This window comes from Paroedura picta, chromosome 1 (genome assembly GCF_049243985.1).
Source record: "Paroedura picta isolate Pp20150507F chromosome 1, Ppicta_v3.0, whole genome shotgun sequence".
Lineage (NCBI taxonomy): Eukaryota > Metazoa > Chordata > Lepidosauria > Squamata > Gekkonidae > Paroedura > Paroedura picta.
This window is the reverse complement of record NC_135369.1, coordinates 140,679,157-140,695,070: the sequence shown is the minus strand read 5'-3', so window position 1 is coordinate 140,695,070 and position 15,914 is coordinate 140,679,157. Positions and strand designations below refer to the sequence as shown.

Genomic DNA, 15,914 nt, shown 5'->3' with positions numbered 1-15,914 from the left:
GATAGACAAGGGACAGAGGAGTCATACATCATAAGGGAACTCTTAATTCCCTTCAAAAGTACAAAGAGTACTCATACACACAGGATCATACAGTGCCTTTCTTTCTAGCCCCCACCCCTTTATATAGGGAAAGTATGGACTGACTCAGCAACATCCATTACTTATGAGGGACACCAGATAAATGTGAATTTTACACAAGGGGGACTGTTGCTCACCTATCTCCAAATACAGATAATTTCCTAGTGTCCTGGACTGGTGCACAGTGTATCGATGACAGCAATGAAGTGTATAGCTGCCTTTGCTGGAGAGCTGGAAGCATTCTACTGATTAGTATTGCCAGTCAAGTATCATGACTCATCTTTCCCTGTAATATCAAAAGTTAAAGAATGAGCAGATCATCTCTGTTCCCCTTGTTCTCTCTGGATATGCAATCTGGATAAATACAGTTCTACAGTTATAGAGGGAACAAATCATACAGTCACTTGAGACAGTGTTCCAACTCAACTATGGTATGATATAGATTATTGTCCTAATGACCACATTCCCTAGCCCCCAACAGAAGAATTCTCAGCTATTGACTTCACAGAGATCATTGTTATTGGGGAAGAGGAGCGTAGTCTTGGGAACGCTAATGGTTGCAGCACCCATCTTCACTCAACCTATCCTCAGCTGCTAAATTTCACACATCTCGTTTTTCATGTCTTTCTTGTCTGTCAGCATCTGGATAATTCTCTGTAGAAGTAGCAATTAACAATAGGAAGCCAGGTTTCTTGTCCTGTGGGAATACAATCATTTTCCATTAAGAGATCTCAGCCTTTCCAGATTGCATGAAAGATACCTAAGAACCTCAACATTTCCAAGCATAAGAATACACCAAGGAAAAACTCTGAACATATAACCCTGCTTTATCCATGCCCTCATCAGCTGCATGGTGAGTGACACTGCATGAACAGAAATGCTTGTGATCCTGTCTGTTGATGATCCTTGCAAAATTCACTTCACCCAAGACCTTTTCCATCAATTATCATCTCTGACTTTTTCAGCTGCATCTGTTCTTATGGCAGCAAACAGCTAATTGCTCAGCTTAGCAGTCTTTTGATAGGGCATGCACTCAGGAAGCAGGGGCAACGGGTTCACTGCAGTGCCCTATCAGTCCTGGAGCACTGTCTCTCAGCTATGATCTTGGCCACTTAGAGCAGTGGTCCCCAACCCCCGGTCCGGGGACCGGTGCCGGTCCACGGATCAGTTGGTACCGTTCCGCGACTCCTCCTTGTCCTCCTTCCTGGCTGCTGCCTGGGAGGCTGCCCTGCCACTCTGCCGCCAGCTCACCTTTGGTGCTCTCTGGCAGCCACCATGGCTGGGGCTCCCTCTCGGCGTAGCACTGCTCAGCTGCTGCAGGCACCGCCCCCCAGCGGACAGCGGGAAAGCAAGTGGAGCAGGGACTCAAGCGGCAGCAACATCCCTCGGCAAAAGACTACCCCCGTCCGGGCCTCAGTAAAATTGTGAAGTGCTGACCGGTCCTCGGTGATAAAAAGGTTGGGGACCACTGACTTAGAGCACCAGCAAGATAGGAGGGAGAGGTCTAATCAGCTCAGTGTCCTCCTGACTCACCCAATGTCATTTTCTACTATGCCCCTCAAAGGAGCCCATGTTCCAGCACTCAAAATCTGCTAAAGATCCCCAGCCCCAGAGAAGTAAAGCTGACCTCAACCAGAGCCAAGACCTTCTCAGACCTGGATCTGGTCTGGTGGAACAATTACCCAAATGAGATCAGGGATCTACAGGACTATACACAGTTCTTCTTGGCCTGCAAGACAAACATTGTTCCACTGGGTCTATGATTGAGGCCCATATTCCACCAACAAAACTGCCCTCCCTATGCATTCACACATACATGCGTAAAAACATCCTGTTCTAGCACTTTATCCCCTCTCCGCACTCGTTGAGGAAGGCAGAATGCTCCTAGGCCTTGAGGGATAGCATTGTAGGAAATGGTTTAAATCTATTTTAAATATTTAATGATTTTAAACTTACTGCATTGAATTTCTGACTATGTTTTATCAATCACTATGTTCATCTATTGTTTTTCCTGTGATGTAAACTGTCCTGAGCCCTTGGGGAGAGCAGTATAAAATATTAAATAAATAAACCAAGCAGCATAGTCACTATAATGTGGATAGAGGAGATAGCTAAAAACATCTGCTATTTTTTTCTTTAGAAAAAACCTCAGCAGCACTGTCCATCAACCAAAAAACATGAATTTCATCCCCTCTAGCTGTATGAAAGATCAACAGTGCTGGACACAAAGAAAGGCATTCCTGGATTACCTAATGAGACCATTGGTCCTTGCTCTACTCCAGGGGTAGTCAAACTGCGGCCCTCCAGATGTCCGTGGACTACAATTCCCAGGAGCCCCTGCCAGCGAATGAATTGTAGTCCACGGACATCTGGAGGGCCGCAGTTTGACTACCCCTGCTGTACTCCTTCTGAGAGCCTGTCATTGATCAATGCCTTTGATCAAAGTCTTTCTCCAGAGAGACCATGGCCTAAGCTTCCTTGTGTACTTCGTATGAGTTTTTCTAGTGTAATACAGAGGCATATTGGGGTCTTTTTGAGCTATATCAGGGTTGGCCATTGTGGCTCTCCAAATGTCCATAGACTACAATTCCCATGAGTCAGCATGGCCAGTTAGCAGGGACTCATGGTAACTGTAGTCCAGGAACATCTGAAAACTCAGTTTGGCCACCCTGATCTATATGGCTGGCCATTGGATGACAGACAGTAAGAGGCTGGGCCTTAGGAAACTATGGAAGCCTATCTAGGGTTGCCAGCTCCATGTTGGGAAATACCTGGAGATTTGAGGGGTGGAGCCTAAGAAGGGTGCAATTTGGGTATGAGAGGGATTTCAGTGGGGTATAATGCCATAGAGTCTACCTTCCAAAGGAGGCTTATCAAGGTGAACTGGTTTTTGTTATCTGGAGATCAGATGTAATCACAGTAGATCTGCAGCCACCTCCTGGAACATGAGACAGGCAGGAAAATTCTTTTGTTAACTATAAGATTTATTGACCACAGATTTTTTTCCTGCCTGTCACATCTTCCTGTGTGTATTTCCACCTGGAAGTTGGCAACCCCAACAATATCATAAGCTTCTTTTCTTTTTACTCCTAAAGTTGTCAAGGTAGGAAGTTGTGGAGTGGGGGTGTACATTCTAGTACAGCTGCTCCACCTTGCATCTACTATTATTATAGCTAAAAGAATACTCCAAAGCCTCAAGGAGATAACTTTTTAGTACCTGGTGAGAATGTAACTTTCATTTCTTGTTGTCCATTGTAATTCTTTCCCCACCAAGTTTTCAGGAAATGAATGGGTCTTGTGTGAATTTCTTGTTATAGTTTCCACTCTCCCTTGTTCATATCGCTCTCTCTTGTTCCCTCATAAGAGCTCTTATACAACTTTGTGATAACTTTCTCGTGAAGTAGCATTTCTCCCCCTGTGAGAATACAACCCTTTCTCTGGGAAGTCCAGTAGCTCTCCCTGCATATTCTATTCACTGTGCTTATGGAGCTGACAGGGCACTGTGGGCATAGTGGCTACAGTAGCACTCCTTTTTCTCATTTGGACTTAATTGTTTCACTAGCAAAAGAGTGATGAATTGTAGAACAGCCATATTTGAGCTGCATAAACACCTGACGTGTTTCCTCTGCCCTTCACCCTTTTCAGGAAAGAGGGCTGCAGCTTATTTACAGCTTATTTACAGCCCAATTGTGCCACTGTATGTAGAAAATTAAATTTTACTGGCATTAGGAGACATCATAGATCTGATAGTCACAGTGAGTTGATCCATTCCTAGTCAATGTAGGGGCTTCATCAGCTACAGGCTTTGTAATTATAGAATCATAGAATCATAGAATTATAGAGTTGGAAGGGGCCATACAGGCCATCTAGTCCAACCCCCTGCTCAACGCAGGATTAGCCTTAAGCATCCTAAAGCATCCAAGAAAAGTGTGTATCCAACCTTTGCTTGAAGATTTCCAGTGAGGGGGCGCTCACCACCTCCTTAGGCAGCCTATTCCACTGCTGAACTACTCTGACTGTGAAAAACTTTTTCCTGATATCTAGCCTATATCGTTGTACTTGAAGTTTAAACCCATTACTGCGTGTCCTTTCCTCTGCAGCCAGCAGCCAGCAGAAACAGCATCCTGCCCTCCTCCAAATGACAAGTGTTGGAGGGCAACAAAGGTACCAGGAATGCTTTGCACATGTTGACCTGTGTTATTACCAGTGCTGGATTGTGTTTCTATGGATATTTTTATAATGTATAGCCATGTTGGTCTGAATCAGCACAAAAAAATTGAGTCCAGTGGCACCTTTAAGACCAACAAAGGAATGCGCATGCATGCACACTTCATCAGTATGGTATCTGACAAACTTTAGTTTTATAATGTCACCTCTGCTCTTAGTTGAACATAGGATTGTGGTTATTATTAGTCAATTAGCTCTGGCATAGCAGCCATTTGTAGCATAAGATCATAGAATTAATCTGCCAATAAAGGTTTTTTTTTAATAATTATACATGCTCATCTCTTGTTATCTCATTTTAATTATTTTCTCTTTCTTGTCTGCCTAATGGAGTATCTGGATCTGTGTGAAATGCTAGATATATGTTAATGCTTGGCATATCAGTGGCAATAACTGTACTAAAGTTAGTTTGATACATCATAATAGACCTCAAAGGTCATTGAAGTCTATTATGGTCATTCAATGGTATATGATTGAATTCTTTTGAAAGACAGACTTAATTGAAGGGCTATAGCATGAGAAATTCTATAGCACTGAAAAGATGCATTAACAGTAACACAATCAATAAAATATTATGCTGATTGTATTGGTGAAGGTCATGAACGAAATCCACAACATTATGAGCCAATGGTACAAGCCTATGCAAAACTACTCCACTATAAATTCAGAGATTCAAAAGTGCTTAGACTGAACCAACTCTGCAAAGGATTGTACTGTACAAACAGCTTAGAAAAGGTGACAATTCAATGGCAAAATTTACTTAGGAAAATGTGAACTTAAAAGAAAAATACACTGGGCCTTAAAACCCTCCAAAAGGACAGAAGCTGCTCCTGTTGCTCTAATAAACGTATACCTTCAATGACCATTGCTATGCAGCAACAACAGTAATGCCCTCCTTCAGTAAAAGACAGGGGTAGGGACAAGGCCCTTTCCAGAGCTGTTTTGGCATTTAAGGGAGGACTCATGTGGCTAGGCCTGGCAGTACACATTGGGCAACTCAAAATCACACAAGTAGTATTAATCACCCATGACTGACTTCTGTTCCTCAGCAACTCCCCCTCCCTCCATCTCACACACAGAGAAAAATTTAAAAAAGCCAGTGTGGTATAGTGATTAGGGCTTCAGACAAGGATATGGGAGATCCAGATTCAAATCACCATTCTACTGGGGAAGCTCAATGGATGGCCTTAGGCCAGTTACACAATCTTAGCCTAAGACCAAGGCTATGGTCTTCCCAGTTGCAATGTATGGCTGTGAAAGTTGGACCATAAGGAAGGCCGAGCACCAAAGAATTGAGGCTTTTGAACTCTGGTGCTGGAGAAGACTCTTGCGAGTCCCTTGGACTGCAAGGTGAACAAACTGGTCAGTCCTAGAGGAGATCAGCCCTGACTGCTCCTTAGAAGGCCAGATCCTGAAGATGAAATACTTTGATGAAATATTCAATACTTTGGCCACCTCATGAGAAGGAAGGACTCCCTGGAGAAGAGCCTAATGCTGGGAGCGATCGAGGGCAAAAGAAGAAGGGGACGACAGAGAATGAGGTGGATGGATGGAGTCACTGAAGCAGTTGGTGCAAACTTAAATGGACTCCGGGGAATGGTAGAGGACAGGAAGGCCTGGAGGATCATTGTCCATGCAGTCACAATGGGTTGGACACGACTTTGCACCTAACAACAACAAAGCCTAATTTACGAGGTTATTGTGAGGATAAAATGGAATAGAGGACATTGATGTAAGTTGCTTTGGGTCCCTGTTATGAGAAAGTTGGAGTACCCACTCTGTGGGAACGAATAAGCTGGTGGTTTCCAGCCCATGTGAAATATCAGTTTGGTAATTCTTTGCTAGAAAAGCAGTCCTTTGGGTTCAATTGTCATTCACAAAAACATTGGGGCAAAAAAAATGTAAAGTTAGTGATTAATGGCAGACACTTCCCCAGTTGTGAAAAGAATTAAAAGTGATTTGTACTCTTATGATCCCTGTTCCATTGCCTGACGAAGTGGGCATGCACATCAAAGCTCATCCTTGAATAAATCTTTGTTGGTCTTAAAGGTGCCATTGGACTCAAATTTTGTTGTGCATTTCTTTGCAACTTAAAAAAATAGCAAGTAAAAATGCTTATATTTAAGATAAAAAAACAGTCTCTGATTATACAAATGTACATACAATAGACACAAAGCTGAAGATCCAGGAATCAACCCGTAGTGCCAGAAAAATACAGAATGTCTGATAGAACTGACACAGTATTCTGCAGCATTCCTTACATTACCCTCAAAGGGGCAGTATATACAGTACTTCATAAGCTTCACAAGGTGCCCAGATGCAAGAGGCCTCTTGTATGCAATCTTTAGTGCTTATGTAGATGACATTTCAACAAGTGCTGCTTGTGGTATCACAGTGATGCAGAGTGAAAAGCTGAATCTGCCAAACTTCTCTTTCATGCTGCATAAGTCCTCTTCTCTGTACAATTCTTATTTGCATTATGCACATAAGGCCCCAATGCTAAAATCCTATAGTGAAAATCAGTTGTACTTATCTAGACTTAAAATATTTGGCAGTTTAGTCAGTGTATCAAGCAAGATTTATACTGGTGTACTGGCAAACTGTCTTCCTTTGCTAAACACAACCATTTTTAATGGGTAAGGAAAAGGAATTTGCTTTTCTTTTAAATAGGCCACACCACATTTAAACAATATTACTTCCCATACTAGATATGAACTACTGGAGAAGCCATTTCTATTTCAACTACTTCTCCTTAATAATCAGCACTCAAGCCAAACTAGGTGTGATGGCAGCCTTATGGCTGCCATGAGGTTGCCACCACCATTTCAAAGTCATTCAAAAATGCCGAAGTACCAATCCTGATTCCAGAGTACAGAACATTTGCATCTATCTCCATGTATCTCAAAGGGGGCAGGGAGGGTAGCCATTGTGGCTGTTTATAAGGCCTACTGGGGGTGGAGGGAATAGGAGTACCTCAGCCCACCATATTGTGGGCCTGATCAGGATCAAGTCCTTATGGCACTTTTAAATGATTTTGAAGTGGTGGCATCTTTGTGGCTGCCATGAGGATGCTGTCACATCTATTTTGGTCCTCAGCTGTGCACAAAAGGGTAGCAAAGCAAGTAAATGGTAACTGGATGCATTAGGACAAGGCATATGTTCTATGGTTTCACTTAAATTATTACCTTTTATTTTCTCTTAGTAGACAGATTATGATTATTCTCACATTTGTGATTTTATCTTCCTAGCATAAGCAGGAGCTAGACACCAATTCAAATTATGAATTTGCTTGACATATATATAAAACTGATAAAAAAGTCTGAAAAGGACATATGTTTTAACTAATTCACTGTAAGCTTGTTTTTGACTTTCAGAATATGTGCATTTTTTCTAACAGGAAAACTCAAACAAATGTTCAACAACTCTGCTTGTCTCTAATAACATTTGAAGATACTTTATTTATTGGCTATTTGAGAAATCACTTATGGATTCTAAATTTTACGTGTGAACTGTCTCCTTTATGTGAATGATATGGCATGATTGAATATATGTGGACACTCAAACATTAGGATAAACAGGACACCTCCATCAAGATTGTATTGGCAAAAGACTACACTAAAAATCACATAAATTCTTTGACATACACTCATTTATCCCAGTATTCTAGCAGGGATAAGGTGTTATTTGTATAGGAGGGTGTTCCTGCAGAAAGAAACAGGTGGCATTTTATTTTAATTTTTATTATTGCATTTTTATACTGCCCTTCCAAGGAGCTCAGGGTGGCTTACATCCTTATGATTCTCACAGACAGAAGTATATAAACTTCTCCTGTGTAAGCAGTGTATCTGAATGGGATGGCCCAGGCTTATCCCATATATGAAGCTAAGCAGGGTAGACCCTGGTTAGTACTTGGATGGGAGAACACCAAGAAGTCCAGGGTTGCAACAATGGCAAATCACCTCTAAACATCTCTTACCCTGAAAATCCTATGGAGCTGGCCTAAATTGGCTGTGAATTGATAGTGCTTTCCTTCACTATATGCAGAAGAAGAATTGGTTCTTATATACCGCTTTTTTCTACCAGAAGGAGTCTCAACGCAGCTTACATTCGCCTTCCCTTTCCTCTCCCTACAACAGACACCCTGTGAGGTGGGTGAGGCTGAGAGAGCCCTGATATTACTGCTCCGTCAGAACAGCGTTATCAGTGCTGTGGCGAGCCCAAGGTCACCCAGCTGGCTGCATGTGGAGGAGGAACAGGGAGTGCAGAATCAAACCCAGCTCACCAGATTAGAAGTCAGTGCTCTTAACTACTATGCCAAGCTGTAAGCAGAGAACTTCAGTTTGTAGGCTACAGTTCAGAAATAGTGGTTTCAACTGATTCCAAGCAGTACTTAAGCAGGAATAATTTTATCTGGACTGAAGCTGTAATGTCAGTATTGAGCTTTAGATAACAAGAATGCCTACTATTCAAAATTGTGAATGTATTATTATTTGGGTGAATCTCAGTGCTAGGAAGCTGCCCACCCCAATGCTTGTAAAAAAATAAAACAGTAACACAGTAGCTACCAGCAGAAATCTTCAGTGCACAAGAATGAATTCTCCAATTTTCATTTGGCAGGCCAGAGCAGTAAATGTCAATGTTGCTTAAGAAATCCCCACTACTGAGGGGGGAAAAACCCTGGTATTTAAGTAATTAAAAGTCAGGAGGGGGAAAAAAGTCTTATCATAGTTGTCAATAACCCTGAGATAATTTAGCATTTTCAGTGAAGTACTGTGAGAATTCTTCTTGTATGTAATTAAAAAGGCATTTTTCTGCTCAGTAATACAATACTCTTTTGTTAAGTGTTGATCTTAGTCTGATTCAGCTGTATTTCACAATGAACATAATAAAAATTAAAGTTGCATTGTAAATAGAGCATTGCTCAAGACTCAAAATAATCTCCCTGAAACACACAAAACCACAGCAAACAAAATCTGATTGATCACTACTGAAATCACCAGCTTTTTTCTATGAATCATCATCACCAAATAAGCCTTGCTTAAACAGACAATATGGTGAAAAAAGTTAGCAGGTAAATATCCCCATCATTAGTAACACACTTTTCATCAAATAACTCAGCAAAGCTTTTTTTATTGGTTGATTTTCAGTTACATTTAGGGAGAGCACTCAAAACGCAATCCTATCAAAGCAGATGGAACATGTTCTGAATTTTAATACTGACTGCTGGCTTTATGTAGAGATCATATATCTAACCTTAGAAAAATAATGAGTAAAAATATATAAGGGTGCAGGATCAAACTTCAGTAACATCAGTTTATTCCGATTCTATTGTTTACTTTGCAGATGATGTAGCAGAGGAAAAAACCCTCCATTAGTATTCTACAGCATCAGAACACAGGACTGGCATTTCCAATGCTGCTGGATTCCTCAGTGTCTGGTGAGGTAAGGATGTGCAGCTGAGGCCAATATGGAAAAAAGACCCTACAAAGTCACAACATTAAATGGCTATTTTTATTCCGTGTTCTTTCATTGAGGGGGCATGGATATGTTTTTCATGTTTCTCCTCTTATGTTCCCAAAGGAGGAGTGCAAGGTACTTCATTTTTGAAGGAATCTGTAGTACAAGCAGTACCAATTATTCAGGAACAGACTGTCCATTGCATACTCTGCTGCAAACTCAGCCATGTGTGCAAGTGTAGTTGTATATAATCTAGATCTCATTGCTCCAGCATTTGCCACTCTGAAACATGAATGTGTGTATATATTTCATCTCAGCTTTTCACTTGGTGAAGAGACACCATTTAGCATATGGTTATTTTAAGTGTGCCGATTTTCATTTCTGCCCTTTAGATTGAGATTAGCAACTCTTTCAAGTAAAAGGGATAAAAAATTAAACAAACATGGTAATACACAGACACCTGAATGTTGTTTATACACCCATGCAGATCAGGGGAGAAAAAAAATATAAAAATGAAGCCTGCAATATCAATAAAATATTTGCTATCCATTTCCTTTTCAACTGAGGACACAATTGTTTTAAACAAGGGATGCCATAACAACCTTGAAAAATCAAATGAGCTTCAATTATGTTTTAGTTCCTGACCCAAAACATTTGTTCATGTTTGTTGTTTCGCCTTTCTGTTGCTCCCCTCAGTTCAGTACTCTTGCCTTTACTCATCAAAATGTAGATAAGTTCCTATTCCAAGGAACATACCACTTTCCACTCTTTTTAAACTAATTTGTGAAGCACTACATTCATTAATGGTAGTACAGTAATACAATTCTGAACAACCCTTTTGCTGTTTTTGCTTCTATGAGAAAAGGACAGTGAAACTCCCTGTTAGATGGTGAACAGGGCAGGAGAAATAAGTAGATACCCTGTTCCCATTGGTCCACTTTTGCCTCGATAGGTGACAAATGTGATAGCATGATTTAATGGCAGATTGCAAGATATTCAGTTTGCAGTACTATGCTTACCATCATAGGAAATATCGCTTGAGTTTTCTACCTCAGTTACCTCTATCTATTGCTTCTGTCTATTAGGCTAAAAAAATAATGTCTAGTCTAGCGCCAGGTGGGTCAACACTGGCATAACATTCCACACTCGGAATTGTATAGGTTTTCCCCACCCCCAGCCAAAACACAAACCCCACAAGCTCGCTCTTATTGCATCTGATATTTATCATGACTAGAACAGAATCTTAGTGAGTCACTCTACTGAGTTTGTGGCAGCACGATCTGGTGGCACGGATGTTTCTGCAGCATCATGGACATTAGATAAGAGAAGTGACAGGAAGCAAATGTTTGCATCAACAACTCGATTCTGCAGACAAGAAAAGGAAAAGATTCGTAGAAATACTGAGTACTTGACATAAGTATTTTGCAACCAAATTTTAAACAGCATTAATTATACCTCTGTTGGAAAGCTTTGTCACTATATGGTTCGTGCTCTTCAACAAACTTTCCATTTCTAAGGCTCCTTTTATTTTTAGCTTTATTCCCATCTATAGCAATTGATAGATGAAAGTATTAAAAGTGAATCTTTCAGATTACACAAAGATATGGCTTAGGCTCAAGCAGTGAGAAAGGCAGAGTTGAAGCTACTCTTAAATGTGAGATCAGAATCAAAGCCTAATGGAGACAAAATGAAAGGCTTTATTTCAAAAGGTGTCTGGGATTAGGGCCTTCCTGCATAGTCAATCCTATTGTAAGAAGAATGTCACTCTCTTTGAAAAAGTGGCAATGAGTGGAATCACCAGACTCCCAGGGATGGCACAGTGCAGAATGTAACAGGGCTTGCAAAATGCACGGTTGATCCTAGGCAACGAATACTGTACAAAACTGGACCTTTTCATCACAGTATTTAAAAAGGAGAGGACAAGTTTCACAGTTTTCTAAGTGATAACACAGCTACCTATAAGGAAAATCGTATATGACACTTAAACATTTTCCCCAAATTTATCAAACTTATGGAGGAAAGTGGAGGGGGGAGAGGAGATGGAGAATCAGAGAAAATTGTATATATAATTTCTTACAATACGGCATTTTAATAAGACTATGTCCCCAAAAGTGACTAATATGACACAGATTTTTAAAATGGAAAGTATCTGCATATAAAATCTGTGCAACAGAAAATTACCATCCAAAAGAAAATACTAAGGCTCATTTAATGTTTCTTTTTAGTCACAACAGTGGCAATTTATTCTTTGTTGATGCCAATCAGACATCAACTTTTCATTCCCAGGACAGACGTACAATATTAGCTTGTGAGCACAAACAGCTTTTAAGAAAGGAGGGAGAGAACAAGATTTGTTTAACACCAACTATACTATATGCATCCAATATGTGAAATAACAGCAGATCAAAATGAGTCACTTATTTAAATATGCAAAAATGTCAAGAACATACAGCGCAAAAGAAAATGGAAAGCAGCTTGCAAGCTTTGGCACCAGAGTGTGAGGGCAGACACACACGTACACACACACACTTTCTTTGATTTGTTAGTTGCAGTTTGACAAGTTGTTAAACAAAACAGGTGGCACACATCTGTACAAAAAATATCCCATACAGGAATGAGTTGCTTTTCTCATGCTGGTTTCTTATCTGAGCATCCCTTCCCAACTTTACCAACACCCAGGAAACCCATGTATTATACATGTCAAGGAGCCATTATAATCAGACTACCAATGCTAATTCTTCTGGGTCTCTGCTCTGTAGAACTACTAAAGATTTGAGCAGCATGCACAATTCATTTATAGTCCACTCTGCATAGTCTTTAAAACAAGCTAGTGTGGGGGGGGGAAGAGTTGTGAAACATCAGCAAAGGGCTTTCAAAATACAGATGGTTGAGAGGCAAAGATCTCCTAGCAGAGGAGTGTGGATAGCAAACTTTAGTTCATGAGCAGTCACGCTGGATGGAGGACTCCCCAAAGGTGTTGTCTGAAAGCTTTCCAATTCCTACCACAGTGGCTTTATGAGGCAAAATCCAGGAGACACTATAACGTTAAGGCCAAAACTACTTCCTTTTGCAACATTAGTGGGAGCATAGCAAGATGCAGCAGCATTTTTAAACCAAGGTGCAGAGAGAGACACTGCTTTAGAGCTACTTCCAGAAAGAAGCTATGCAGGATTTGCATGGCTCTCCTCTGCACGGAGCTCCTTTTTACCATTACAGTATCGCTTTCCAGAGAGACAGTAACAGGGTAAGAAGGATCCACCTACCTGCAGAAACAGATGCACAGAATGCAGTTAAGCCTCCTGCCCTGGAGAATTACACTTAACTGCATTCAAAAATTCAGCTTGTGCATCGAAACCGTATCAATTTATGAAACGCCTGTTTGAAGTCTTCATTGGACATGGTATAGATGATGGGGTTGATCAATGAGTTAAGGTATCCCAACCAAGTGAAAAAGTCAAAGATGGCCATGTGAAACCAGCAAGCATCTTTACAAATAGGCAACACCAAGGTGATGATGAAGAAGGGCAGCCAGCACACAATGAAAGCTCCTAAAATAATCCCCAAAGTCTTGGTAGCTTTCCGTTCTCTAGCAGCCGTCAGCTTCTTTTTTTCCAGCAGGGCATCCGAGACCTTCACTTTGACTTGATTCATATATACCGGAGATCCTGTTTCACTGGATGCCTCTGAGGCTTTGCAGTTTATGGAAGTGACCGATGAAGTTGACCCAGGAGAATCAGTTATTAAGTGAGCTCGGGTTAACCTTTTGCCCATGTTCTTTGGTGTCTGTTTCAAAATTCGAGATCTGGCTTCCACGTAGATCCTTCCATACAAGATGATCAGTAACAGGGTGGGAAAGTAGAAGGCTCCCACCGTGGAATAGATTGTATACAAGATATGATCTGTGTTTACCACACAGTCAGCCACCTCTTCAGCTTTCGACTGGCGCCAGAACAAGGGGGGCATCGAAATGGAGATGGAGAAGACCCACACCAAAGCAATCATGCCAGCTGCCCTCTTAGGAGTCCTTTTGGTCGAGTATTCAACGGCATCAGTTATGGCCCAGTATCTGTCCAGGGCAATGACACACAAGTGGAGAATGGAAGCAGTGCAACACGTGATGTCTGAAGAGAGCCAGATGTCACAGACTACCTGGCCCAAGGTCCATTTCCCTGTCACAGTGTACATGGTGCTGATTGGCATGACGAGGATGGACACCAGAAGGTCAGTGACAGCCAAAGAAGCAATGAGATAGTTGGCTGGCGTGTGGAGCTTTCGAGTCTGGTAGACGGTGGCAATGACAAAAGCGTTGGACAGCATGGTGGCCAGAGTGATGAGGGCCAAGATGATGGTCAGGACCACCTTCCAGGAGAGAGGGGTGGCATCTTGGTAGGCAGCCCCTTCTTCGCTGCAGTTGGGGGCAGGGTAGGAGTCATTAGTATGGAAGGCGTTCAGGCTGTCCAGACTTTCTGGGCAGGGTCTGGGCTGCTCCATCCCTCCCAGGGCTGCTTCCAGAGGGCTGCCAGGCTCAGCAACCCCAGGCGGGCGGCGCCCCTAGAGCGCGCCGCCTCTCACGAGCAGCCCGCGCAAAAGCGGTGCGGGCAGGGGGGGGGCGGGCATGTGCTCATCCAATGGGGACGCCTCCCGCGTCCCGACGGACCATGGCTCGCGCCGCCAGCCCCCCGCCCTTTGCCAAAACCAAGCCGGCGCCTCAGCACGTGCGGACTTCCCGGCCAGGCGACCTGCAGTGGAAGCCGCCAATACCGTGGTCCAAGCGACGACGCATCTTCCCGCTTTCCTCCCAAGGAGGCGGCTTCGGTAGAAGTTACAAGAGGCGGCGGCGGCGGCGGCACCGCGGGCTCCTCGAGCAAAGTCTGCCTGAGGAGCTGCAGGGCGCGCCTCCCTTTCTCGGCAGGAGAGATCAGTGCCGGCGAGCGGGCGAACCTCCGCTTAGCTTTGCGCGAGCCGCCGACGCGAGTAACTTTTGCGGCCGCCGGACGTCTGGACTGCGCCCAGGTAAGCAGCCGCGCGGCGGGAGAAGCGTGCGCGCGTGCCTCCGCACAGCGTGGCTCCCGGGGAAGGCAAGCGACTGCCCGGCGCGCGGCTCCTGCCGGGGCTATATATACCGCCCGCTCGGCTTCCCCTCTGCTCTGCGCGAGCCCGAGGCGGCAACTCGTGGCGGCACTCTCCCAGCGCCGACTCCCGGCCCTTCGCCACCGCCCCGCCTCTGCCTGCCCCCGCCGGCGTCCCGCCGGGTCCTAGCGCCGGATCTCACGTGGAACGCCTACCTGAGACTTCGGCCCCCCGAGCCGGACTCTCCCCTCCAACCCCTCCTCCCCTCCTGTCGCTGTCATTGGCGGCTTCGTCGTCGCCGGCTGTTCAAAAGAAAAGAGAGACCTGGGAATGCTTTGCCACGGAGGACGGCTGAGGCAAGAATGGGGGGCAGCCAGAGGTGGGGGGGGGGTGTATGTGTGAAATAAGTGGCCTCCTCGCCCTCTTTCGTGCGCCACCCTCCTGGGAGAGAAAGCGAGTCGATCTCCTGGGCTGCGGCCGGTCAGCTCCGACGAGAATGAACTGACGCGCCGGGAAATTCGTTGCCTGCTTGCTGGAAAAGACGCTCTGGGGGCTCAGCGGCGCTCCCGTCGCCCTGCAGCGGCGCTGCTTCGCCGCACGTAGTTTAATCATCCCCTTTCGATGTGCTTTTGCCGCTGGAGGTTCCTGTGCGGAACAGGAAAATCTATTTCGAAAGTCCAGGGAAAGTGCTTTCCCCAGCCTGTGCAGAATAAGAAAAGTGACCAAACCTTGCTCGCTTGCCGCCCCAGGCCATCTCTCCCGATGAAGCCCCCTTCTGAGTAAACACACCTAATATTTGGGCTGGAGAGGCATCACTGAATCTATCTATCTATCTATCTATCTATCTATCTATCTATCTATCTATCTATCTATCTATCTATCTATCTATCTATCTATCTATCTATCTATCTATCTATCTATCTATCTATCTATCTATCTAATCATTTGGCATATCCCAGCGGTTCCCAAGATCTAATCCAAGGGATCTTTCCGCCCTGTGCGTGTTTACACGGGAGGGGGTTCCCCTGAGTTCCGCGGGGGGGGGGGGTCCCTTCCGGATCGCCGGTCCTCGCATGGCAGCCTCC

At 43.8% G+C, this 15,914-nt stretch overlaps 1 protein-coding gene and 1 long non-coding RNA gene across 3 annotated transcripts in view; one reads left to right on the top strand and one right to left on the bottom strand.

The window, feature by feature from the left end:
- LOC143821864 (uncharacterized) overlaps window positions 1–9,782 on the top strand; it is a 55,135-nt gene extending 45,353 nt beyond the window's left edge. Inside the window, exons 2-3 of the long non-coding RNA XR_013225943.1 lie at window positions 4,179–4,242; window positions 9,646–9,782. This is a non-coding gene — a long non-coding RNA (uncharacterized LOC143821864). The remainder of the gene's footprint in view (window positions 1–4,178; window positions 4,243–9,645) is intronic.
- Window positions 1–14,969, bottom strand: part of HTR1B (5-hydroxytryptamine receptor 1B) — a 115,764-nt gene extending 100,795 nt beyond the window's left edge. Inside the window, exons 1-2 of one of the 2 annotated variants that reach the window (XM_077306313.1) lie at window positions 13,023–14,969; window positions 9,434–11,124 (exon numbers count right to left, since the gene is read on the bottom strand). In XM_077306313.1, the coding sequence (XP_077162428.1) occupies window positions 13,096–14,250 (1,155 nt within the window). In that variant the 5' untranslated portion in view covers window positions 14,251–14,969 and the 3' untranslated portion in view covers window positions 9,434–11,124; window positions 13,023–13,095. Of the gene's footprint in view, window positions 1–9,433; window positions 11,125–13,022 lie in introns of those variants that run through there. The other variant, XM_077306323.1, reaches the window with a different exon arrangement.
- Window positions 14,970–15,914: the final 945 nt, after the last annotated feature.